The 25,198-nt window shown below is 38.7% G+C and overlaps 4 protein-coding genes across 14 annotated transcripts; 2 read left to right on the top strand and 2 right to left on the bottom strand.

The window, feature by feature from the left end:
* On the bottom strand, window positions 3,161-6,722 carry LOC18772755 (gamma-glutamyltranspeptidase 1). Its single transcript, XM_020566125.1, has 7 exons — window positions 6,612-6,722; window positions 6,184-6,524; window positions 5,576-6,091; window positions 5,248-5,483; window positions 4,278-4,539; window positions 3,968-4,105; window positions 3,161-3,557 (listed from the first exon to the last, which is right to left on the bottom strand). The coding sequence occupies exons 1-7, from the start codon at window positions 6,628-6,630 to the stop codon at window positions 3,318-3,320; spliced, it is 1,752 nt and encodes a 583-aa protein (XP_020421714.1). The 5' UTR covers window positions 6,631-6,722; the 3' UTR covers window positions 3,161-3,317.
* LOC18775533 lies at window positions 7,220-13,527 on the top strand. Of its 11 annotated transcripts, none has more exons than XM_020567568.1 (8): window positions 7,220-7,531; window positions 9,845-9,899; window positions 10,703-10,847; window positions 11,252-11,584; window positions 11,709-11,755; window positions 12,076-12,138; window positions 12,777-12,909; window positions 13,177-13,527. In XM_020567568.1, exons 3-8 carry the CDS (start codon window positions 10,721-10,723, stop codon window positions 13,191-13,193), a joined length of 720 nt encoding a protein of 239 aa, XP_020423157.1. In that variant the 5' UTR covers window positions 7,220-7,531; window positions 9,845-9,899; window positions 10,703-10,720; the 3' UTR covers window positions 13,194-13,527. The 11 variants fall into 11 exon arrangements, with proteins under 11 accessions (XP_020423157.1, XP_020423159.1, XP_020423156.1 ...); XM_020567567.1 differs by having other exon boundaries at window positions 7,221-7,531; window positions 10,706-10,847; XM_020567565.1 differs by having other exon boundaries at window positions 7,221-7,531; window positions 9,795-9,899; window positions 10,706-10,847.
* Window positions 15,038-17,826, top strand: LOC18773299 (cytochrome P450 CYP736A12). Its single transcript, XM_007208594.2, has 2 exons — window positions 15,038-16,435; window positions 16,607-17,826. The coding sequence occupies exons 1-2, from the start codon at window positions 15,557-15,559 to the stop codon at window positions 17,222-17,224; spliced, it is 1,497 nt and encodes a 498-aa protein (XP_007208656.1). The 5' UTR covers window positions 15,038-15,556; the 3' UTR covers window positions 17,225-17,826.
* On the bottom strand, window positions 20,368-21,410 carry LOC18773438. Its single transcript, XM_020565801.1, has 2 exons — window positions 21,069-21,410; window positions 20,368-21,021 (listed from the first exon to the last, which is right to left on the bottom strand). Exons 1-2 carry the CDS (start codon window positions 21,408-21,410, stop codon window positions 20,368-20,370), a joined length of 996 nt encoding a protein of 331 aa, XP_020421390.1.

The following is a 25,198-nucleotide window of genomic DNA, read 5'->3' as shown; positions in this document are numbered from 1 at the left end:
ATTTGGACCATTTCAACACACATTCATGGCCCCAATAATCAAGGGGGCTAATGTTGAGGCCCAAAAAAAATCCACGCTTCGGCCCAAATAAATTCTCAGCCCAATGCGATATCTTACCGAGAAGAAACCCAATTTGGGGCACGCGAAAGTTTGCCATATGCGCTTATACACATGCCACGCCAAGCAAATAAACAACATGCCATGCTACAAGCTTAAGTGGGCCCAAGCCACGCAAGATGCCCGGGGCTTGTTTGAGTGGGTTGTGGTATGGATGGTAATAGGTCATCATGAGGCCCATTGATGGGTCAAGAAATGGAGGTTCCGGGTTGCTTGGGAGCCTCGGAACCCAAGCCCATTTCTTAGGCCCAAACATGTGGGTGAGCACAAAAGAGAAAATAACCCAACCAAAATAACTCAACCAAAATAACCCAACCAAAATTAGCCCAGTCAAAGGATAGCCCAACCAAAAGCCCAATGTTTAAATAGCCCACTTGCTTAAGAAACCACTTTAGCCCATACAAAAACCCCAAAAATAAGCCATAAAAATCTCAGCCCTTTGCTGGAAAAAATAGAAGCCACGTAGAGGTCTGCAGAATCATTGAACAGAGCTGCTGGGAAGTGACAACACATTGGAAGAGATCAAGTTCCAAAACAAAACACCAGAGAAACCAATGGATGTTAACATGCAAGCTGCCAGGAAGAGAGACACTCTTCAAACCAACATACACATCCCAACTCCTTCCCTATCAAAACTGGTCATAGGAAGGAGTGAGAAAGAAAGGAAAATAAAATGGCTGGAAGTGGAAAACCTCCACTGGAGCAGCCGCGGGAAAGGGGGCCTTGAGCTCCAAAATTCCTAATTTTGTGCAAATTGATCTGGGAAGTCTTACCAAAATAGGGAAAAGTCAAGATAAGACAGGAAAAGGGAAGGAAAAAACTTGCTAAGTTGGGGAAGAAACCATTAGGTTTTCTTGGGGAATGAAGGTTTCCCTCAGCTATAAAAGGAGGTCCCTTCCACCTAGCAAAAACCAACCCAGGCTGAGAGAGCAAGCTTCCTCTCTTACTTGTAAAAAATCCAGTAGCCCTATTCACTCTTCTTCTTTGTTCTTCTCTGTTAACAGACTATTTTCAGAGTCTGTCAAGCTGCCGGAAGAAGTAATGCCCTTCCTTTACCCCTTTTTAGCCAAGATCATCCTGCAAACCTTGTCTCCCTCATCTTAAACACTCCCATTTCTCCCTAGGAAGCCTTATTTTCCTCTTTGGTGCTCAACTTATGCTGACCTTGCTCCCATGCCACAATCTCCTCATGCTAAGCTAAAACTTTATCTGTAAGCAAGCATAAATCACCTGTAAGCAGCCATCATTTTCGTTGGTAAAGGTAACCAGAACACTTCCTAAGGCTTTACTGCCCTTTCGAAGTGCTTTTGGGGCTTAATTTTCGAACTCAGGCACAGGGGGCAATTCCAGTAATTTCCCCTTTACGGCAGCCCAGCCTATTTGCAGCTGCCGGAAGAAAAAGACCCCCACATTGAGGAAGACGGGAATTTCACCTAGTCTTTTCGTAATTTTCAGTAACCAATTCTAACAGGAATCATTCTTACCTAACTGTGAATATATGATGAGGAGGAAAAAATTAATTGTACTCTAAAGAAAAAAGGAAAACAGAAAGCTTCATTACAATTGATAGAGGATTTCAAAGCAATGTTTATTTAAGCCCTCTTGTAAGAGAATCTCCATAATACATTACCAAAATCTACAGAAAATTAATTTAAAACAAACAAACGAACTTACTGAATTTTTTAGAGTTCACGAAGACAAGAAGAAGTGATGTGATGACAAAAGAGTGAGAGAGAAATAAAACCAAAAACGAAGGATTAGGTTCATGTGGACCAGTCTACCGGGCCACGATGGATCAAGGTGGCACCAGCCCGTTATCCTTCCACTGCAAAGAGCGGGAGGTAGGCGCTGCTCTGTGAACCCAGCCTCACGCGGTGCCCTCCTCTTTAGGAGCCATGTGGCCCAGAGCTTTCGCTCAGATCACATGGAACAACTCTTTGCTTGGAATGGGCAGGCTAGTAAAGAGCCATACCAGACCCAACCCGTTAATTCTGGGCCAAAGTTCCATCACCTTAATGCCCCCACTTGAGTTACAAGCTCTCGTTACTTAGCTCGGCGATGTATCGTCGCCTTCCTGTGGTTATAAAGCGTTCTGTCTAAACGCGGTACGTCGATGTGGGACTATTTCTTCAACACTTGCTGTAGCTCTCTCTTCTTTTGGCATAAGTGACTTTAAGGTCTATTTTGAAGCTCAAATTTTCATCCATGACTAATTATTTGGTACTTTCCAATACAGATTAGGAAGATAACCTAATTCTATCAGTGCAGAATCACTAAAAACGGCTAAATCAAGAGTTAGAAGCTTTTTGTTCCAGCACCAAAATGTTATCAAGACTGCTGCATTTTTCAATTCTTCACACATAGTTCAGTCAGTGTAGCTTTTATACAAGCCTTGAGACTTCCACTTAGGTCCAACAAATTTGATAACACAGGGCAATCTGTATAGTTAGCCGCAGAAAAAGGAAGCAAAACCGTTTCCATTATCTTTGCTCTCTCTTGTATTTCTCTAAGCTTGGCAAGAATTTTAGACAGTGGGTCTTGGCCCTCTCCATCATCTTTTGGGCATTGAGGAGTCTTCCCCTACATTCTAGCCTTCATCTCTCCGAGACTAAGGCCTAGTTTCAGATTCCGGTGCCGTACAAATAAGCTAACCCGGTCCAGTTAATGAAAATTTACGATTGAATGCAAAGCAAACCATGCAGAAAATCCAACTCCACAACAGAATCATGTGAGTTCACCTCAAACCCGAACACAGCATCTTTCTGCTGTTCAACCATGTTGTGGTACTTTATCTCTTCACTCCTCCTATACTTACTTTCTGTATCTCTTCAGCATTTGCTAATCTCTTGGCTTGTATAAACTAATCTCTCACTCAAGTGCTAATATCACTCATTTCCTCAAGTTTGAATTGAGAGTCTTCTTGAGATTATTTGTGGATTATGCACCTTCTTTGAGTTGAGAAGAACTAACATTTGAGTATTATTTTCTCAAATTCTTTAGCAATATCATAACCATTGTGCCTTTTCCTTTGTAGAGCATAAGATAAAAACAAAATGAACTGCACTAAACAAATTGTCAATCTTGTTATATAATAGATTTTGAATTAGTTACTGTGGACAAGGGGGAGAAAACTAGCATGGGAACAAAGGCAATAACTAGCTTCAATTCCGTAGTGACTAGCATAGCACCATCCCCCAATTTCAGAAACCAGCAGGGAAACCGCCTTTTCTTGGATCACTAACTGCCACAATCTCCCTAGTGCCTCCATTGTTCTTCAAAGCCTCTATTTGTTGAACTATAAACTGGCAAATGGATCCACCAGAAAGGGGATCTAGCACATGGCCCTTCTTGTGTAGGGCTTTCCTGATTTGAGCAGGAACTTCAAAGTGATCGCCAGTCACGGTTGTCCAATTTTCATACTGAACCACATTAGGTAATAGCTGTTAAGACAGAAATGCATCAGATTAGAAGTTTAATGGATAACTAAATTGAACTTTACGTTTTATGAACGGTAAAAGAGTAAGCCTCTCTTCTAATCAAACAAAATACAAAAGCTCAATACTGGAAAAGCTGAAGCAGTTGGCGGCAGGGTTTGAGCAACGATAGGTTGCTCAAGGGTGAATCATCACCTAAGGGTAGTTAATATGTGAACCAATTACAGAAATTAATCAAAAAAAAGAAAAAAGAAAAAAGGAGGCATCCCTTAATCCTATTATTCAGCTGCTATCCAAGACATTTCTTTACCATACAACATAATGGCAGAACTTATTATGAAAAGTATAAATTGCATTGAAGGTATATCTTGCGTGTGTGAGAGAGTGTGTAATCTGGATGGGACTTAAATGAAAACCTGGTGATAGACCCTCGGAGCCATGACCGAAGAGAGTGGATCCAATCCCCTTGCAAAATGATTCAAAAGAACCTGTGCAGTTGCAGCAATGATCATGCCTCCCCCACTTGCGCCTACTACTGCTTTCAGTTGCTCATCCTGTCAAAGCATATATAGGAAGACATGAAAATATTGCTCAGGTATACACACTGCATAGAAAAACATTAAAGTTGAAACTTCCTATTGTTCTTTTATCTACCCCTATCTTCTCTCTTTCACTCCCTCTTCTACTTCTCTCTCTCCTCATTTCTCCATATCGCTTATGCATTACCTTCAGGACTATAGTAGGTGTCATGGATGATAATGGCCTCTTTCCTGGCCTGATGAAATTGGGTGGTGCTGGAGGTGGAACTGTAGAATCATTTCCAGGTATAGAGAAGTCATCCATTTCATTGTTTAAAATTATTCCTGTACTTGACGACAGTATTTGTGAACCGAAATATCCATTCACAGTAGTAGTCATAGAGACGGCATTTTGCTCGTTATCTATGATGGACAAATGACTGGTTCCATGATCATGGATCTGGTTCCACCTGTTAGGAAACAAGGATTAGTATAAACAAACAAAAAGTCTTGGATTAGGAGAATATGTAAAAAGGCCTCTACAAGCACAAGCAAAATACCTGAGAGTGAGAGCAAGTTACACAGGATTTTACTTTTTTGTTTTTGTTTTTGGTAAACAGGGCTTTACTGCTTTAGTTAGGCAGATTTTGTATATAATTTAGACTAAAATCCCACAACATTCATATCGCAACATTACCATTTCTGTCCAATGTTGACTGCCAACATGAATGAATTAGTGAATGATGAAAAATAGTTTAGTACATCTTTGTACTCATGCTTGCATACATGTGGATAGCATTCCCTTCATCTGAAATTGATGAAACTAGACGCATTAGAAGCAAATGGACTTCTAAACGGATGTATAAGAAGCTTGAGTAGCAAATTAAATAGAGACAAAACAAACTCAATGCGCCACCATTTTTAAACCACTTCCTCGTCGCCGAGAAAACGAATTCAGTAGTATAATCTGGAACTCACAACATTAGTTCTATGCACATTGAAGCATTGCTACTCAAGTGCATATATGTACCATTCCATGCATTAGCAAGAAACAGAATTTATATTAATAAATCTTGGACAGAGAAGATAGAAAATTTGGTAACCAAAACAAGAATAATTAGTTAAACGAATGTATAATCTAACAGGTAATAAATACTGTTGGCAATTAGACAACATACCTGCCTCCATAATGGCTTGGGTCAAAAGTCCGGTTGTCATATATGGTCTTCTTTAACTCCTCAGCAAACTTAGGAGAAAGCATATCAGCTAGAACATTAGTCACATTAACAAACTCAGGATCACCAAGATTCATCCTCACCGCGAATACATGTTTCAAGGACTCGATTTCTCGATGGACCCAAAGAGGATCAGAAACTCCAGAAACATTTCCATATTGAGAAAGAATGTTTAGCATCTGTAACAGTGGAATTGAAGTTCTGTTTTTTTTTTTTCAAAAACAAAAAAAAAAAGACAAAAAAGAATGCAAGAACAGAGATATATACTCACAAGTATCATTGGAGGACCTCCGGAAGGAGGAGGCATAGCCAGTATTTTAAACCCATGAGTGTCAGTAGATATAGGCTTTCTCAGTTTAACTCTATAATTTTGCAAATCCTTCATTGTCAGTGTTCCTCCGGCCTTGTGAATATCTCTAACCAATTTGGATCCGATAGATCCATTATAGAAGGCTCTGGGACCGAAATTCGAGATGTCTCTGAGTGTCTGTGCCAGTTTCCAGTTACGACATGTCTCACCTGTCTTCAAGAGACTCCCGTTTAATGTAAATACATGACGAAGTCCCTCATCTGCCAAGATTCCTGATTCTGTTCTATGCATCTGCATGTTGAGGTATGGTGAAATTTTAAATCCCAAACGAGCGAGACGCTCAGCTGGACTTACAAGCCTTTTCCATGGAAGCCTTCCATATTGTTTCCAAGCTTTATGAAGGCCTGCAAGTTCCCCTGGAATTGCTATGGAGAGAGCCCCTTTACCTTTCAGCGTAGTGTTGGAAGAATACATGTTCTGAAAGTAGGAAGAAAGAAAAATCATAAGAACCAGGCAACTCATTCAAGTCTAATGGAAGAGAGAGCTTTTAGTACAAAGCAGGTTTAAACCTCAGAAGCTAGCAAGGGAGCAGTTTCTCTCATATCAAAGGCTTGTGCCTCCCCGCTGGCTAGCCTGATAAGCATGAAGGCTCCTCCCCCTATGCCACTTGATGCTGGACTCACAACCCCTAAGCAAAGAGCAGCAGCCACTGATGCATCAACGGCATGACCGCCTTCGCGAAGAACATGCATCCCAATTCTGGAACATCGTCCATCATCAGTGGCAACAGCAGCATGGCGTCCTGAAATTACCTCTCGCCTTTTTTTGGTTGAACTGTTGGTAGCATCAAGGCTTGAAGTAGGAGGCAACCAAAGAATTATGGTAACCAGCAGCAGCAGCAGCAGCGGATCTGCAACCAAAGAATTAGCATCTACAGATTATGAATTCAAAAACCCATTTGCTGAAACAGATGAAAGAAAATTACAGAGTTACTCACATTGCATGGTTACCACCATGTACAAAGCTCAGCTTGAACACTTGCTTTTTCACCTTTTTCTTCGTCTACATGATCAGAAGAAGACAATCTACAAGCCACCAATGGGCGGTTTAAAATAGCAATTGTGCACATGTGGCGAAAGCACATAGGTGAGAACGCCACAGTTGGGATTAGGCGATAGGGAAAGTGACAGAGGAGAGACTAATTCAAAGATTCGTTATAGAAAGCGAGAGAGTTCAAAAGTCACTCTCTTTCTTTCATCGAAGTTTTGACTGGTCGAGTGGGCTTTGATGTTTAGTTTTCAAATATTAGCCCAAAAAAGAGTGTCTAAAGCTACGTTTTGCTTTACATAACACTTTTTTTTTTTTTTTTAGTATAAGCGATACTCTAAATTATACTGAGAGGAAATTTCTCACAACATTATATTAGAATTTCTATTTTGGATTAGAAGTACAATTCTGGAAAGAAAAAAAAAATGTTGATTGTTGTGTTTGGATGCTTTTGCTATCTTTGAAGTAATGGAACTGTTTTGGAATGCTTCATGAAGAGTTAAAAGCGTAATAAAATTTTTTAAATTTGTCACTTTAGCAAACAGTACCGCTACAAGACCGGCTACAGTACCGGACTGTTTTAAAAAATTTCTTTTTTCTGCTCCCTTCTCCTTCTGGTTCGCATCAACCTCCCCCCCTGTGCTGTTACTATTCATCCGACCCATTTTTGGGTCGCCACCACCACCTCCGACCACCAAACTCGACAAGGTTGGTACCAAAAGAACCAGCGCGACGTCACCTTCCCATCTCGACCCTTCGCCGCCCCAGCTCGGCCGTATCTCGCTGGAATTCGCAAAAATCCGGCTGGTTTTACCCATAACTTCACGGAGTTCGTTCAGGCGATTCCGACTACCAAATCTTGCGATCTAGGTATGCTTTCTCATCCTCTCAGTGTGTTTTAGCTGTTGGTTGGGTTGTTTAGGATTAATTTCTGCGTTTTGAAACGGATTTAAGCGATCAAAGTTTTGGCCGGTTTCAGCCCTCGATTCCGGCCACGTCTGATTACTTTTTGGGGTTGGTCCAAGAACCAAAGTTGCTCCATTCATTGTTCTGATCATGTAGGTATAGGTCTTGACCGGCGGTTTGGAGATTTTCCGATCGCCGGAATCACTTTGGACACCCATGAACTGCCGGCCAGTGTGCCGGCGCGTGGGCACTGTTTGGGTGTCCCTCTTAGTTATAAAATGATCCTCATGTAGTCCCGAGCACGATGGTATGCTCAGATAGGAATTTGGTTACCGTTTGATTGTCGATCGAATATCGCATATTAGGCGTTATCCAGGTTTGATTTGTTCAGACAGTTGAATTGACTTCATTTTCAAATATGTGGATCTAGGCATTCTAGGATTGTATATTACTTCGCGGATCAATAATAGGAGTCTCGGATACTCCGATTCAATAATTTAAAGTTTAGATAAATGATGACTGTCTGAACGTGAGCGATCCGACCATTCAACTCAGTCCAAACTTGTAGGACATGTATAGTAAACCTTGTTGAACCAATAGGAACTTTTGGATTGGAAATCAGAGGTCGTGGGCTCTGTGGGCCTGGTTGACCTAGTGTAGGAAGTTTGATCCTCGGTTGATCGCGAGTCTTCCGAGATAGTGTCACCCTTCGAGTAGTACAAGAACGACCATGTAAACGAGGTTTGACTGTTTGTGAACTTTTCTAATTATGTTTGGATTACGAGTTTATGTTATAGTGTTTGATGATATTATTGGGTGTTATTATGATATTCGAAGTTTAGCGTGTTAATTATTTATTTATTGTTATTAGGAAAAAGTGTATGATTGGGTGATATTGGATTGTTCAAATGTTTAGGGTTATCGGGTAATCGCTTTTATTTCTAAGGGTTTTATGCTATGACTGGTTGTGTAAAGTTAGGGGAAGGTTTATTAACTGGATTTTGGTGTAGTCGAGAAATTAACTAAATATTTATTATATGTTAAAATCTAATATATATATATATATATACAGAGAGCTTCCATTGAGGGATCCCTCAAATAAGCTTATTTGAGGGACACCCCTTGTAGGCCCCACTCCGGATTGTATTTCACTAATCCAAACCGTCTATTTTGTAGATACTCATTCAAAGATCATCTCTACAAAAAATCACTTGAATCCGATATCATTTGACCACTCAATTAAGTTATTAAAATTTTAGCATTTTCTTGAAGCACCGTGTTCATTGATTTTGTAAGACACAATTGGATGTCGAAACGGTTTCCGATTTTTGTCTAATTTTTTGTAAGGATGATCTATAAATGAAGACCTAAAAAATAAATGGTTTGGATCATTGGGAAAAAAATTGTAGGGTACCCTAAAGGGAGTCCCTCAAATATTATTTGAGGGATCCCTCAATAGAAGGGGACTATATATATATACTTAGTGGTTTAAAGATGATGAATCATGGATATGGTTTTTATTAGATTGTGGTGTATATTTTAAGTGTAATTGTGAATTAATTTATTAGAAGTTGATAAAGGATTCACATTATTCTAAGAGTTGAGTTCTTATTCAAGGATGGAATATTTATTTGATTTATGGAGGCCCGAGGCCGTTCGGGTTATTGGTCTTATGTATGCTGAACGATTGGGACTTTGTTTTTCATTGTTAATTGTATATTTACAGGTGGTGAGTTATTGGGAAACGAGCATTTTAGAGGGGAGACTCTGCCAAATTTCAGGCAGAAGTCTAACTTGAAAAAGAATTTTGAGACTTAGAAGGGCAATCTGGTCAAGCGTGTTTAGCACCTGCTAGGTGTCGGACACGTACTAGGTTCGATTCAAATTCCAAAGTGGAATTTGAGTTGGGTCCTGTCAACATTTGACAGTGTTTGACAGAAAAGTTTAGAAGTGCTCCTGGATCGTAGAACCGCTTTCTGGAGAAGCACTTACTATGTGCTTCTTCAAGGCACTTGAATTTGTTATGAAAATTACAATATCTTTATAATAAAAGTGCTTTTGCTAAAAGCATTTATGAGCAGAAGTTCTTTCTAAAGCAGCACTAATATTCTTCCACATGATTTCAGTTGATTTTTTTGTCGTTAATGCAAGAGTAATATGAGACCAAAAATAAAACAAAATAAAATATTAGTCAACTTTTCTTCCCACTTGTTTGCCAATTATTCAGAACGAATTTGTTTACCTCCAAAATCTCAAAATTCAAACGCATTTTGTAAGCGGCCACGCCTAGCACTGCAAGCTTCGACAAGCCCAAATCGCCGGCCGGTCAGTGGTAAGTACACCTCTTCACAAAACCCAATCTTTTTTTCAAGGTCCGTTTGATAATAATTTCATTTTCAGTTTTCATGAAATTGAAAATGTGTTGGTAACTAATTATAATTTTTAGTTTGTAGAAAACTGAAAACTGATTTCAAAACGAGGCATAATTTTGAAAGCTACCAAAAATCAATTTCAAATTTCAGTTTTCTATTTTCTTTTTCACGCTCGCTCTCGCCCTCTGAACTCTTTTTCTCTCACTCTCACATTCACTCTCGCTTTCTCAACCCTCTCTCTCGCAACTCTCCATCTGCCTCTTCTCTCTTCCTTTGGACTTTCATCAAAGGTATGAAATTCTTTGACTTGGACTGTTTGGGTGTTTCAGATTTGGTGTTTTTAGGCTGTGGGTATTTGATATTTGGACTGTTATTGTGTTTTGCTATTAATGTGTTTCTGGGTTTTGTTGTTGCTGTGTTTTTGGGTTTTGTTGTTGCTGTGTTTTTGGGTTTTGTTGTTGCTTTGTGCTTGACTTGTTTTCTATCAAATCGGCCCTTAGTTTTATGTTTTCAATCTTCTGCAACATTGAAATGACATTCTTTTTTACCGTTTGAAAAGAAAAGAAAGAACTGAAAATGTTTCCCCCTTCTTTTTGGAGTATGCAAATGCGAATTGGGTTGCTTGGCATTTCAGATTTAACATACTCTGGTTGCTGTTTCACACATGAAGCTAACATTGAACACAAATTGAAAAAATTGACAATTTTGTGTGTCGTGTATAAATTTAATAGTTGATTTATGGAATTGTTTTTGGATATGATAGCAGAATAGACCAGTTCAAATGGCAAGAAAAAGAGCTAAGAAAACTGTAAAACAAGTTGCCTTGTCACCAGGGACCGATTTCAATGTTGCAGAGGAAAAGGAACCCCAGAATGCGAAACAAGAAGCTCAATTCACAGACCCAGATGGTATAATTTCACTCCGCGCATCTTATATTTGTGTTTCTACTGACAGCATTTGTATTTAATTTATTACATTTTTGGGTTTTTTTTCTTTTCTTTTCTTTTTATAAGTTGATTGTTAACGTTCAATGGGTAGTTGTAATACAGTTTCCATTTTAATGAGAAACTCTGCTTCTGATTCTCCATTGGAAAAGAATGATGTCTTTATTTTTCTTTTGATGTTGGGCTGTCCATCCTTCTATTAGTCTTAAGAAGTTTTGATGTTCTAATCCCCTCTTTATTGTCATCTGTCCAAAATCCAGATTCAATGAGCAATTTTCAGGCATTTAAGTTGCTAAATTATATTTTAGAGTTCAAATTTCAATTAATTTGTGACCAAATGCGTGTACTGTTTGTTTGTGTTTTCACAGTTGAGCGGCAAATTTCTGCCATTAGGGCTATTCGTGATGTTGAGACTGAACATCTCCTGACTAATTTGCGTTTGCTTCGCTCCTACTTCAACAAGGAACAGCAGCGAACCCCTGTATTGCAATATTTTAAAGAGAACTTTCAAAACCTGTCGATTGTAAGAAATGGAGAAAATGGACAAATGGAAGTGCAATGGATTGACAAAGATGGCAATGTATCCATGAATGATGGAATGGATTTACATGAGACTCTTCTTCGTCGGTTGTCCATTGCTTATTCTGGTTGCTCAGCTGCAATTCCATCTCTTGGTGGCTTTGAGTTTTCTAGTAAAGCAGGTATTAACAACTTTAGAAACTCCTATTTTTTGGACATGGGGATCTGGAATTTGATGAATGAGTTTGTACCCCTCTTTGTTTGTGTGTTTTTTATATCTCACATGATTGAGTTGGTTGGTGGCAGATAAAACAAGCCTTCTGGGTGCTGATAATCTGCAGATCAGCGACTTTGTATGTTTTCTTCTTATATACACGTCTAGATTAGTGGAGTTTTCAAATGTGTCTAACACGAAAATCAAAATGTTTAAATACATTTTTATATGCTTATGTAGCACACATGCAATTAATATATAGTAAAGGTTCAATTCCGTGTAGTGCATACAAACAGACACACATGACGCACACACGCATGCACATATGCACACAGGCACACATGCATATGCACATAGACACACATGCATATTCAAATACACACACATGCATACATAAATTCATACATCCATCCATTCATACACATACAGATATTTACCTTGCTGAAATCTCTATTGTAGGGTTTAGAGGAGCCATTTGATACTCTGATGCTAGGGAAGCAAGATACTCTCCAAACTCCTGGGGTTTGTAGCTTCTCGATTGATTTATCATATTTAGGTCTATTCAAGCTGCAATTGGTTTTATTATGACAATTTGTGTTGTTCTGTTGATAGCTTTTGGTTAGATTTCAAATTCTTTTACCATAAATTTGAATAAGTAGAAGGCCTAAACGGCTTACTGAAGTGCATGAGCTCCAGAAGTATAGATGCTGTCAGTGTCTATCCTCAAGACCTAAAAGAAGTGCTAAGCTGATTTTCTATTAGTGCTATCAACTACTTAGTGAATTTACGTAAATTAGGGAGATTATGTTGTAAGCCCTTTCAGAATGTTGAAGAGTCGAGTCCAAAGTTCTAGACTTCTGAAAAAATAACAGTGATGTTGATATAGAAATCGACATGTAAAGGGGAAAACCGGAAAATATTATTAAGTTTCAGTGACCTTAATTGTGTTGAGAGAAAAATAAGTTATTAGGACAAGTTTTTTAGGTATTGAGTTGTGGCAAGAGTATGCAAAAGTTAGTACTTAGTTTAACTGCCAATATAGTTGTTGATTGTTCTAAAACTCTCTGCTGTTGTACTGTTGGATATACTATTGAGCAAAAAGAGCATCTTGATGGCTCTTCCAGTCCGTATGATCTAATCAACCCTGGTTGATGCTGCAGGTGAGTAGCCAGAGACTGTCTATTGGGATGACACCCAAGACGCGAAGGCTCCCGAAGCCTGGGGAGATGCTCTTATCTGTCCATGGCTCACCCCTTGGTGTTTACAAGGAAGACAACATGGAAGCCATACATGGTATGAATCCTTTCCAATGAGTACCTGTTCTCTCTCTTGTTTAAAATATCAACACTACAACTAGCACATGCTTGCCATTTATCGAATGGAATTTATTTGGGCCTTTGAATTTCAAATTTATCTTTCTTCCTTTTGTGAGATTATGGCAAATATACCCTTTTATGTGATGGATGGACTGTTAAAATGTATGGGAGTGAATAATATGCCCCTTAAACTGAAAATTTTCATTTCTTCTGCTTTCATTCTAATTTCTGGATTGATGGGCAGAGTCGGAAGAGGGATGACTGACTTGAAATGGCTCAAGTGGTCAATCAGGATTCACAACCGTGCATTACTTGCCAATCCAAGGTTCTTTAATTTACTTCTAGCATTGTGCTAACAATCACTGTCGTGCCTGAAAATGCTCTTGTATCATTCTACTGACACCTTTGAGATTGGATTTATGTGAAATATATTCTATCATTTTCCCTGTATATAATTCATATGTAATTTTCGTCATTTGTTTTAGTAATTTCCCAAGAGAATCGAACATTAACGTTGATTTAAGCCAGAGCATAGTGATAGACTACTCGGTTTTACTCTCAATTCATTTCTATACACCAACATTGCTTTGATTTTTGCTTCTTTGTCATTCAAATGTAGTCAGCCCCTATCAGATTTTCCATAAATGCCAAATAATTTGAACTTTTGGTTTGATGTTATTTTATCTGTTGTAGAAATGTGCGTTTATATCATGTTTAGGCCCATGTCATGAGTCAGATTTTGGTATCTCATTAACTTTTATTTCTTGCCTCTGCCGGCCCCATTCACATCAATCTGCCGACAGAGCAGGCGTTGCTGTCTTAAAGTGTCATTTGGTCTATATCCCATGCGCTCTTGGTCTTCCCCTTGTCCTTTTAGTGCCTTCCCTTTGAATTGAAACAGATAAGAAGTTTACTTTGTCCGGTAATAATTTCTTGGGAGATTCACTATTATACTCAATATAGGAGCTCAAATTATAAAAAAACCCTATATGAAATGGATTTTATAAATACACCAAAAATCCATTTACAACATAACAAAAAGACTTTTAACTTCTTTTAAATTACAAAACTGCTATTGATTTCTTAAAACAAATCCAAAACCGAAACCTCATTAAAAAGTCCAAAACACTCAATAGGATATCAAAGTAATTTAATAATCAAAATTAAATTCAATAAGGCCAACTATCATATTTTGGGTTTTTTTTGGATTTGTTTATAGAAATTAAATGGTATATGATTTATTTATAGTTTTAGTGCCAAGAATGGGTATATGACTAAATATCTCTAATTTCTTCTGCCGTTTTCATCTTCTTGCAATTCTACTGCTATTATAATCTTCTTCCCCATTTACAGTAAACAAAAAGCCTGTACTCTTCTCACACTTGTGTGTGATTTCTTCTAATGTAGATGAAGCAAATTTTTACATTTGCTAATATACGGTAATTATGCACTCTTTTTCCTTTCGTTTTGCTTTTGATTTTTGCTTTTTGCGTGTGATTTCTTTTGTTCTGTTTTGTCCTTTCTGAGCGTGTTAAATAAATTCAAGTAACTCGAGTTCAAAGTAGTTAAATGGATAATTTTTTGTCTGAAATTCCCCTGCGTAAAACAGAAGAAGTTTTGAGGACAAATCAAATTGGTCTGGTTGGCCTAGAAGGAAACTGATGGAATCCTGTCATAAGCCAGTAGGGAATTCTTCTCTGCCGGCTGAATATACTCCATCATAGAAACGATCGACATCATATTTTAATTTTGAAGTGTGCCTTGATATTACATCCATCCAAATATAAAAAAGATTAAGTAGTATTTACCAAACACAAGGAAACAAAGAAACAAAGATTAGGACCCTTGTTTATTAAAATTCCTCCTTGATATCCACTTCACAATAATTTAGTCGGCAGTAGCTTGGGACAAAAAATTCCATAAACAACTGGGAATTATTTCTCATCCATATCCTTGAGAATTTGGGAGTAATTAAATAAAGTTTTTTTCATTTCTTAATGAATGCGAAAATATAATTTAAGCTTAGCTAAGAGTGCTTTTTCCTCGATATCCACTTCAAAATAATTGCAGTTCTATAAACAACTTATCTCATCCATGTCTACGAGAATTTGGTATCAATTAAAATAAAGTTACTCATTCCTTAATTAAAATAAAAATTAGAAAATAATAAGGCGTGGCTACACATTAAACTTAGCCAAGAGTGTGTTTTTCTAGGGTGGTGTTATTTGGACGCATTTACTGACTAGTCATTGCTGACCACCTCTCTAATACAAATACAGGTGGATCCCATATACACTGGCGGGGTGGTCGGTAAATATGGTCCAAATAGTATTATTGGTTTTTTTAATTCCATCTTCAGTGCCGGATAAATATTCAAATAAAGCTTGGCTCCTCAGACAAGAGGTTGAACTTGCCCCTACTCATGTCAATATTAAACCCAAAAAATAAAAGAAAAAAAGAATTCAAGTCATTGATATTGTAACTAATCGTGAGATCAAAGTGCTCCTATAAATATTTGCAGTGCAATATTAAACCAGTACACTCTAGCACTTAACCTACTCAACCATTTAAGCACAACCAACAAGCTCAATCACCAACCTTATAGCTGTGTAGTAGAGTTAGCCATGGATTGGGTTGGGGCAATACTTGGGTTGCTTGCTCTTGTTTATGTACTGCAAGCATGGCTGTCCAAAAGCAAGAACAAGAAGAAGAGATTGCCTCCTGGTCCCAGAGGGTTTCCACTTTTCGGAAACCTGCACATGTTAGGGGAGTTCCCTCACCGGGATCTGCATCGACTAGCCCAAAAGCACGGCGACATCATGTATATGCGCTTAGGCCTTGCTCCTGTTGTTGTTGCTTCATCCCCTCAGGCTGCTGAGCTGTTCCTCAAAACACATGACCTTGTTTTTGCAAGTAGGCCACCTCTTCAAGCTGCTGAACATATTTCCTATGGGCAAAGGAATTTGTCCTTCGGTGCATATGGCTCCTATTGGCGAACCATGCGTAAGATGTGCACCCTTGAGTTGCTCAGCAGCCACAAAACCAACTCTTTCAAGCCCATGAGGAAAGAAGAGCTTGCCCTCTTGACTAAGTTTATTCAAGAGGCTGCCAGTGATCGTGTTACTGTTGATCTCAGTGGCAAGGTTGCGTCTCTCACTGCCGACATGAGCTGCCTGATGGTGTTTGGGAAGAAGTACATGGATAAAGAATTTGACGAGAGGGGTTTCAAGGCTGTGATCCAAGAGGGCATGCATTTAGCAGCCACCCCAAACTTCGGTGATTTCATTCCTTTTATTGCTCCACTTGACCTCCAGGGGCTAACTAAGCGCATGAAGGGTGTTAGCAAGGTGTTTGATGCATTTTTTGAGAAGATCATTGATGAACATATTCAATCTACAGATCAAGAAAGAACAAAGGACTTTGTTGATGTCATGCTGGGCTTCATGGGGTCAGAAGAATCCGAGTACCGAATCGAACGCTCCAACATCAAAGCTATAATTTTGGTAATTATATTAGCATGCATATTTTTATATTGTTAGATAGTGAATTTGGACAAAACACGCATCAATCCATGTGCAACAATCAACCTAATCAACGGTCCAAATTCACAATTTGCGAAACCCTACTACATATCTTACAATAAATGGTATTTCTGTCCAAAAATTTCCTTGCAGGACATGCTGGCTGGCGCAATGGACACAACAGCGACAGCAATTGAGTGGACACTCTCCGAACTCATCAAGCATCCGCGGGTGATGAAGAAAGTCCAGAAAGAGTTAGAAAACGTAGTGGGCATGGAGAGGGAGGTGGAAGAATCGGACTTGGAGAAGTTGGAGTACTTGGACATGGTAGTGAAGGAGACCATGAGGCTTCATCCAGTGGCACCATTGCTGCTTCCCCATGCAGCCATTGAGGACTGCAATGTGAATGGCTTCCACATACCCCGAAAATCTCGTGTTATTATCAACATATTTGCAATTGGGAGAGACCCTAGTATTTGGACTGATGCAGAGAAGTTCATACCAGAAAGGTTCGACGGTAGCAATATCGATTTTCGGGGACGTGACTTTCAATTTATTCCATTTGGGTCTGGCCGGCGAGGTTGCCCCGGAATGCAATTAGGGATAACTATGGTCCAGCTTGTGGTGGCACAACTTGTTCATTGTTTTGATTGGGAGCTTCCAAATAATATGTTGCCATCTGAGTTGGACATGACGGAGGAGTTTGGTCTAACAGTGCCTAGGGCTAAGCATCTATTGGCAGTTCCTACTTATCGCCTTCAGCAGCAATGATAACGATAATAATATGTATGTGTATAATTTCCATTTTCATAATTTTGATATTTGGGAGTGTTAGAATAAACCAACCAAACTTTATCAGGTAAGACTATCTGTTGCGGGGATATCAATGAGCCAAATTAACAAGTTCTATTATCCATGATTTACTCATATTGTTGTAAGGCTGTAACTTTTTCTACGTAATAATAATAAGGGCTAACAATAAAAGACACCCCGCTGGTTTAGGGTCATTTTCAAATTAGACTCATGGTATCAATTTTATCAATTTACGCCCTGACGTTTTCAACATCGTTCAATTTCATCCTTCCATTAAGTTGACCAGACGGGCAATCGTTAAATGCTGACGTGGCACCCGTGGGACCTACCCCACCAGCGCTTTGAACATTCCGCGCGTGCCAGTTGAAGGGCACTTTTGGGTTTCGACATTTCTATAAAAAAAAAAAAAAAACTGAATATCGGGCCCAAATTGGGCACGTGTTGCCAAAGCTGGAGATCGAAGAGAAAGCCCCAAATTCGTCATCAACCTCAGTTTAACCTAAATCCTAAATTTCCATAGCTGAGAGCTCAGATCTACGATTTCGAAGAAGTGAGCCGCCCAAAAGGTGTATTTGAGTGTATTGGCTCCTTAACCCAGAAAACGAATGAGAAATGGAGCATAAGGCGATGGTGTGTTGGTGTGGTAAGAATGCGAGGATCCAAACTTCGTGGACAATTTCAAATCCTGTGAGGCAATTCGCTGTGTGTGCAAAGGTAAAAAACTAGATTTGGTGCAAAATATTAGATTTTGAATGTAGTATGTGCAAATATTAATTTACAGAGTGGGTTTTGTGCAGGGTAGAGGAGGTTGTGATTTCTGGGTTGGGTATGATGTGGAAATGTGTGAAAGGTCTAAAGTTGTCATTCCGAGGTTGCTAAAATCGCGGAATAAGTTGGAGTATTCACTAGCAAAGGCTAGACGCAGAGAGAAGGTTCTTTGGGTAGCATTGGTGGTGTTGTGGATGCTTATTGCAATGTTCTTCTTTGGAGGGAATGGTGGATCAGATGGACTAAAGCTAAAGACTTTGGAATTGGCATGAAATGGGATGTTTTAGGGATGCACAGTGCTTTTGGTATAGGATGTACTGTGGTTGTGGTGTAAGTAGTGTGCTTTTGGTTAGGGTTTGCACTATGCCTTTGGTATGGAAAGCAGTATGCTTTTGGTTATGTAATGGGAATGAATATTTTGCATTTTGGTTATGTAATGAACAGTTTGCATTTTGGTTATGTAATGGGAATGATCATGATGGCTATGTAATCTGCATACAATGTGACATTTTTGGTAATGCAATAACCTATTCATTCCAACAACTTGTTTGTACAACATATGAACAAATTCATTTCCACTTGAAGCATTACAACAAAATAGGCCACATAATAACATATCCACTTGCAGCATTACAACAAAATAGGCCACAGAATAACATTTACAACCTTCCAAAATAACACAACCTGTTTTCCAAAAAAAAAAAAAAAAATAGAACTTGTTTTCCAAAAACACGGTACCTGTTTTCCAAAAGAAAAGAACCTATCTTACAAAATATCACAAGCTATCTTCCTAAAATAAGGCAACTTGTCTTCCAAGATAACATAATAACCTAATCCAACTAGCTAATAAAGGTAAAACTGTCTTGTGATAATAAAATAACCAAACCAGCTAATAGAACACAGATAAGTGTGCAAGACCATCATCATTCCTTGCTCAAGTCTGATGCTCCCACAACCATAGGTCGTTTCCTCAATAAATAAGAATTGCCAGTTGGAGCTTTAGTTGATGCAGGAGGGGCAGATCCAATTGCAAGAGGCGCAGATCCACTTGCAGGATGGGCAGATGCTGAGGATGGAGCAGCTGAATCACTTCACGGTACATTTGAACTTCCAGCTACAATGGTGGCCTTTCTCTTCCATTTTCCTTTCTGCACAGATCTTGCAAGCTTAGTTCACCTTGTTGTTGTACTGGGACCAGCTTCACTTGTTAGAGTAATTTGTTGGGATGAGGCAAAAAATAATAAACTGTTAGTTGCATGATAGTCCCAAAAACATTAAAATTAATAAAATTTTCACCCTTAGATGTTTACCTCAGCCTTCCTCTTTTTTATTTTTATTTTTGAGGGAAGATTCCTATGACAAGTCCTTTTATGTGGTCCTTTCTTCCACATTGGCCACACCTCAATGAGTCTTGAAATTTTGTAACAACATTGGCCTTATTGCTGCATTTACCTGCTTCCTTCCTTCTAGCCTTTCTTGACTTTTCAGATTCTTTGGAGTATGAAGGAGGCACACATGGTGGCATATTAGTTCTATCCCACAACTCCATCCCATTCATAGATAGTATGAGGTTTTCATGTGCCTTGAAATATGTCTGAGTATGATAACATGCATCCACAAAATCCATTACGTTTAGGGCCCCCGTTGTAATTTATAGCTGCCACTCCATGAACACGAGGCCAACCAGTCAAATCCCATTCTCTGCAAGAACAGGTCCTCAAATCTAAGTCCACAATATACTGTGAAATCCCACCACTGCCAACTTGAAATTTTCCTCCACCCACTTTTGCCTTATTAATCTCTACCTTCTTAAAAATCTTGGGGCAAATTTCCTTTGTCCAATTCTTCATTTTGTCCCTTCTGCCTTATATCCTCCTCATCAACTTACACCTAACTATCTCAAGCATGGTCAGTATTGGCTTATCTCTGCATGCCAATATGAATGAGTTAAAGGACTCACACATATTGTTCAAAAGCATATCACAATTTACATGAGTGCTGAAGTGTGATCGAGACCAATGCCTGAGAGGTTTTTTTGGTTCAGTGAACTAAGCATAAGCATCTTTATCAAGGTTTTTCAGCTCTTTCATCTGTCTTGCAAATTGTGGAACAGTTGTTGCTTTTGCAGCACCCCAGAATTTGTCAAACAAAGCTTTCCCTTTGAATTGTAATATGAAGTTGGTAAACAGATGTCTTGCACAAAACCTGTGTTCACTATTAGGAACAACTTGCTCAAAAGCTGGTAATAATCCTTTTTGCTTATCTGATATGAAAGTGTATCCAAATTGGTTAACAATCTCTACATCCTTTACCAGCAATTCCAGGAACTGAACCTATGAGTCTTTGCACTCAGACTCAACTACTGCATACATAATCATCCATGTTTCATTATTAGCATCTATACCAACTGCTGTTAAAAATTGCCCTCCATATACACCCTTCAAGAAACAGCCATCCAAGCCAATAATGGGTCTGCATCCAACAATGAACCCTGCTTTACATGCATCTTGGCACACATATAACCTTTGAAACACTGGATGACCCAATTGTTCATTGAAATCACATAGAACTTTGGTTGTTGTTCCTGGATTGGTCTTCCTTAACTCTTCACAATAATTCCAAATTCTGGAGTATTGTTCTGTGTATATTCCCTCAATCTGCCTCAATGCCCTCTCTTTTGCCCTATAAACTTGTTGCCTAGAAACTTGAGTGTTATAATCCTTCCCCACAGTCTCCATGAATGAGCTAACTGGCCAACTTGGATTGCTCTTCAATGTTTCCATATATTTGGCACTGAGCCAACTAGACTTCATAGTGGGGTTCTCCCAAACAATACCCCAAGTGTGTTCACCATCATATTTCTTAACATGTAGGGTCTTCTCATGTTGCATTTTGGAAGCATATATCTTGCATGAGCAATCTGGATCTGCACAAACTGCCTTTAGCTTGAAAGCCTCACTTCTCATAAATACAACATCCCTATTCCTCTACATAAATTGTTCTCTGACAGCCAATCACTGAACTTCATCCCAACCTTAAATTGTGGATCTCCCATGTCAGTTGCCGAATTGAACCCTGGCCATCTATCCATCATTGGAGTGTCATCATCAGAATCATATTGAGGTTGCACATTATCAAAATCATACTCCTCTGAATCCAGTTCAACATCTGCACCCCAATCCCAAGATTCAACCCTAGCATTTGTTGACTCTAGCTCTTTTCCTTTTGCCCTATCTCCAACCCACTCAGTTTGTTTGTCCACCCATTCATCAAAATCGACTTCATCATCATTAGCATCACAACTGAAGTTAGGGTTTGCAAAATCAGAGTCAAGACTATCTGCTGACTCCTCATCATCATCACAGACTGTGGTCATTTTTCTTACTTTTCTTGTCTTCATTGGATGTCATCTTGATAACTTGCTCTTTTCTACACTTCCTTCAACAACCTCACTCTCAACTAGTCCCTCAGTCACTGTATTGGACGTTTGGTCTTCTTTTTCATGTGTCTTTTTTACATTTTTGACTTCTTTTACCAAAAGCTCTTACCCTCATTTTCCCAAAAACAGAACTGACTTTACTTTTCCCTTTGGCTACAGTGGCAGAAGATTCCCTCTCAACAGTTTTTTCTTTGTCTTTTTGCACTGCAGAAGATTCCCTCTCTACTGCTTTTTCTTTGCCTTTTTCAGAAACACCCTATCTTGCACAAGATTCCTTTGGCTTTTGCGTACCCCCACCACTTTGTTCCCCATTTGGGTCTTCATTGAGCTCTTCTATCACAACACTTGTTTTGTTTTTTGTTTTTTTTTGTTGCCTCCATTGTTTGCATTTCCCACCAACAGGAGCAATAGCCCCAAAATTGTCATCAAGCTCCTCAATCACAACTCCTTTGTTAGGCACAATATCAGCTTCTACATCAACAAACATATTTGATCCTGATTGACTATAAAACCAACCCTCATTACTATCAACCCCATGATGTAGGAAGATGTCTATTAGCCTTGTCTCTGTTACAAATACAAGCATGTCTATGACATCTTGATCATTATTAAGCTTTGTTAGGCCACCATTGCTATAGATAGGGATACTATACCAATAACTAATCACCCCATCATAGTCTAACTACCTTACCATATTGTCTGTCTTAGTCATTGACATTCTATCCTTGTCATAATAATCAAACCAAGCTACACTGCCAGAAGCATAATAGTTACCACATATTTGACCACCATGGTACATTCGAATAGAAAACAATTCAGGATCACCTACATATTACATGTACCAAACATGGGTTATTTTCAATTAAAACATAAAACACAACACAAACATAGTATTCAAACAAAGTATTCACACATTACATAAAAACCATAACTCACTTTTCAATTATTTTCAGTTTAGGACCATTATAGAAAAGGCCAAGTTTTTATTAAACAACCCTTTTCACACCCTTCAACCTAACACTTTTGCCTTATTAAAGGTAGATGCTTTGACCTTATTAAAGGTAGACATTGCCAGCACATGCTTAGCTTGAAGGACCACCTATATTCAAAATCTGCAAAAAGGCCACCTATATTCGACAAAATCTTCCATACTTCTCCCACTATTCCACACAGATTATAAAACACAACATTCAAACTACAATAACCCATACGGCCTCTAACCCATTCAACACAGATATCCCAAATCACAAAAATTTAAACCAACTTACCGTACGAGGGATGCGGAGCGCCTGGAGCCCTGAAATCCCAACTCATTTCTTCTCACCTCTTTGAAATCGTAAAACTTGCTCTTAGCTATGGAGATTTAGGATTTAGGTGAAACTGAGGTTGAGGACGAATGACGTTTTGGGGCTTTTTCTTTGGTCTTCTTCTTGCAACGCGTGCCCAATTTGGGTGCGATATTCATTTTTTTTTTTTGAATTGTCAAAACCCAAAAGTGCCCTTCAACTGGCATGCGCGGAATGGTCAAAGCACTAGTGGGGTGGGTCCCACTGGTGCCACGTCAGCATTTAATGATTGACCGTCTGGTCAACTTAACGGAATGATGAAATTGGACGATGTTGAAAACGTCAGGGCATAAATTGATAAAATTGATACCATAGGGTCCAATTTGAGAATGACCCTAAACCAGCAGGGTGTCTTTTGTAGTTAGCCCTAATAATAATTTGAGTTTCACTTTGTAATGAATGTATGTAATTCTATATATTGAGTGTTGAAATACGTGCAACCTATGTATATACGTGCCTAGGATTGACCAAAGGTGACCATAAATTTCATGCTAAATCATCTTAATTCGTAATTCTTAAGTGTTGCTTATAGATTTTATTAAATTATAGAACGGGTAAATTAACGCTAATAGGATCTAGCTCAATGGAAAATGGCCTTGACTTGCATACTAAAGGTCTCAGGTTCGAACCTCCATGTCCTCTTAGTACTAATTAAAATGTTTTTACTTTTGGACACGATTTTGCATGGTCCATAGGCCATGAAATTGGGGAAGAAATTGAAGGCCCACACTACAAGAAATGTCTCATTGAATGCAGGCCATAAATGAATAATGGGTGCATTTTTGCTCACAACATTAACCCTAGGTGTACCCTCACCACACCTCTCAAAAGTTGACACATGTCCATGGGTTTAACTATAGTTAATTATTTATTTTTTTATTTATTTGATAACATTATTATGAGAGAGAAACAATACTTCAACAAGATTTTTCCTGACATGTGTCAACTTTTGGAATGGGTGGTGAGAATACACCTAGGGTTAAGGTGGTGAGCAAAAACTCTAACCTTCTTTTTTGGACCTTCTCCCTTTTTCTCATGACATATGTCATTCTCTTTACATTTAAAACTATGTCATTAATGCATCATACAAACTATCTTTTGTTTTCCAAATTTACCCTTCTTATATGTATTGACTTTCATTTTTCTTTCAACTTATCCAAATTTTTTTATGGCATGCATAGAATGAGCGCCTTAAATAAATGGTATTCACAACGTCCTCTTCCCGCATGCCTTAAAAAAAGAAAGGGAAATAGCACTTAATGCTAGTGCTTTCCAAATTTTATCTGCAAATACCATCTTTTCCCACACATTTTGCAAATATAACCTATAAATACATACTTTGCGCATCTCTCTCTCTCTCTCTCTCTCTCTCTCTCTCTCTCTCTCTCGTGCAGCTCTTGCTCTTACAAGCAACTCTCCCTCTCTCTCGTGCAGCTCTCTCTCTCTCTCTCTCTCTCTCTCTCTCTCTCATAGTGGATGAGCTGTGGTTGGAAAGAGGTCAGTATGAAATTTAAGATGGATGGCTCAAAGTCATCAATTGCTTAAGGGAAGTCCAATTAGTAAGCCCATGAAGTTGCTAGTCATGCTGACCTAAGGATGAGCTGATTGTTGCTTGGTCATGATGAGCTATGGTTTCTGGTGGGATTTTTTGGTGAAGTGCAACAGCTAAATAATAAAAGAAACAGATTTTCAATTGCGTTGGTGTGTAAGGTAAAGTTGGTGAAGTGAATGTTTTTGGTAGAAGGCATATTCAAATCAGATTTCCCCTTTCCTTCTCCCTATAAATACCACATCCATTCTACACCAAATGAAGAACCACATCCTGGGATTCACACTCCCACAAATCACTCCATCCTTCACACTCCCATCATTCCCCAAACACATTCAAAAATCACCCTCAAATACTCCCACAACCCCAAACACTCCAAAAATCAACCCAACACTCTAAACAGCCCCAAATCACCAAAATTGTCATAACCAGAGCCTCTTCCATTTCCCTACGAATTTCCTCTTTTGCAGCCATCACCACTCACCCAAACTCATCCCAAATCACCTCTTAACCTTTATACATCCTTCTAGACGTGGGGAAGCTCTTGGAGAAGCATTAGATGTGAAGAAGCCATTGGAGATGCATTAGACGTGGAGAAGCTCTTGGAGAAGCATTGGACACCACAAGAACTTCAGAAAATGGTTTTTCTACTCTTATTGCATTCATTATGTTTTCTCATTTATGTTTAAGTTTCTTTCCAATTATGAGTAGCTAAATCCATATCTAGGGCTTCGATGTAACCTAACATGAATATTCTGGGTTTATAAATTTCAAGTTTCAAGTTTGATTCATGATCATGTTCTTATGTTATAAAAAAAATATTTTTCCTC

This window comes from Prunus persica, chromosome G6 (assembly GCF_000346465.2).
Source record: "Prunus persica cultivar Lovell chromosome G6, Prunus_persica_NCBIv2, whole genome shotgun sequence".
Classification (NCBI taxonomy): Eukaryota; Viridiplantae; Streptophyta; class Magnoliopsida; order Rosales; family Rosaceae; genus Prunus; species Prunus persica.
The sequence above is the reverse complement of the archived record's forward strand: the minus strand, read 5'-3'. Positions and strand labels throughout refer to the sequence as shown.

Bases quoted from the DNA above. Each gene is read 5' to 3' on its own strand.
- LOC18773438 (XM_020565801.1), bottom strand. From the start codon at position 21,410: ATGACCACAGTCTGTGATGATGATGAGGAGTCAGCAGATAGTCTTGAC. The intron at 21,022-21,068 runs GTTGGGATGAAG...CAATTTATGTAG, and splicing joins TGGGAGATCCACAATTTAAG to AGGAATAGGGATGTTGTATT.
- LOC18775533 (XM_020567570.1), top strand. From the start codon at position 10,721: ATGGCAAGAAAAAGAGCTAAGAAAACTGTAAAACAAGTTGCCTTGTCA. The intron at 11,585-11,708 runs GTATTAACAACT...GGTTGGTGGCAG, and splicing joins TGAGTTTTCTAGTAAAGCAG to ATAAAACAAGCCTTCTGGGT. The intron at 11,756-12,075 runs GTATGTTTTCTT...TCTCTATTGTAG, and splicing joins ATCTGCAGATCAGCGACTTT to GGTTTAGAGGAGCCATTTGA.
- LOC18773299 (XM_007208594.2), top strand. From the start codon at position 15,557: ATGGATTGGGTTGGGGCAATACTTGGGTTGCTTGCTCTTGTTTATGTA. The intron at 16,436-16,606 runs GTAATTATATTA...ATTTCCTTGCAG, and splicing joins ACATCAAAGCTATAATTTTG to GACATGCTGGCTGGCGCAAT.
- LOC18772755 (XM_020566125.1), bottom strand. The intron at 4,540-5,247 runs GTATGTTGTCTA...GTTTCCTAACAG, and splicing joins CCAAGCCATTATGGAGGCAG to GTGGAACCAGATCCATGATC. The intron at 4,106-4,277 runs GTAATGCATAAG...ATGCTTTGACAG, and splicing joins CACCTACTATAGTCCTGAAG to GATGAGCAACTGAAAGCAGT.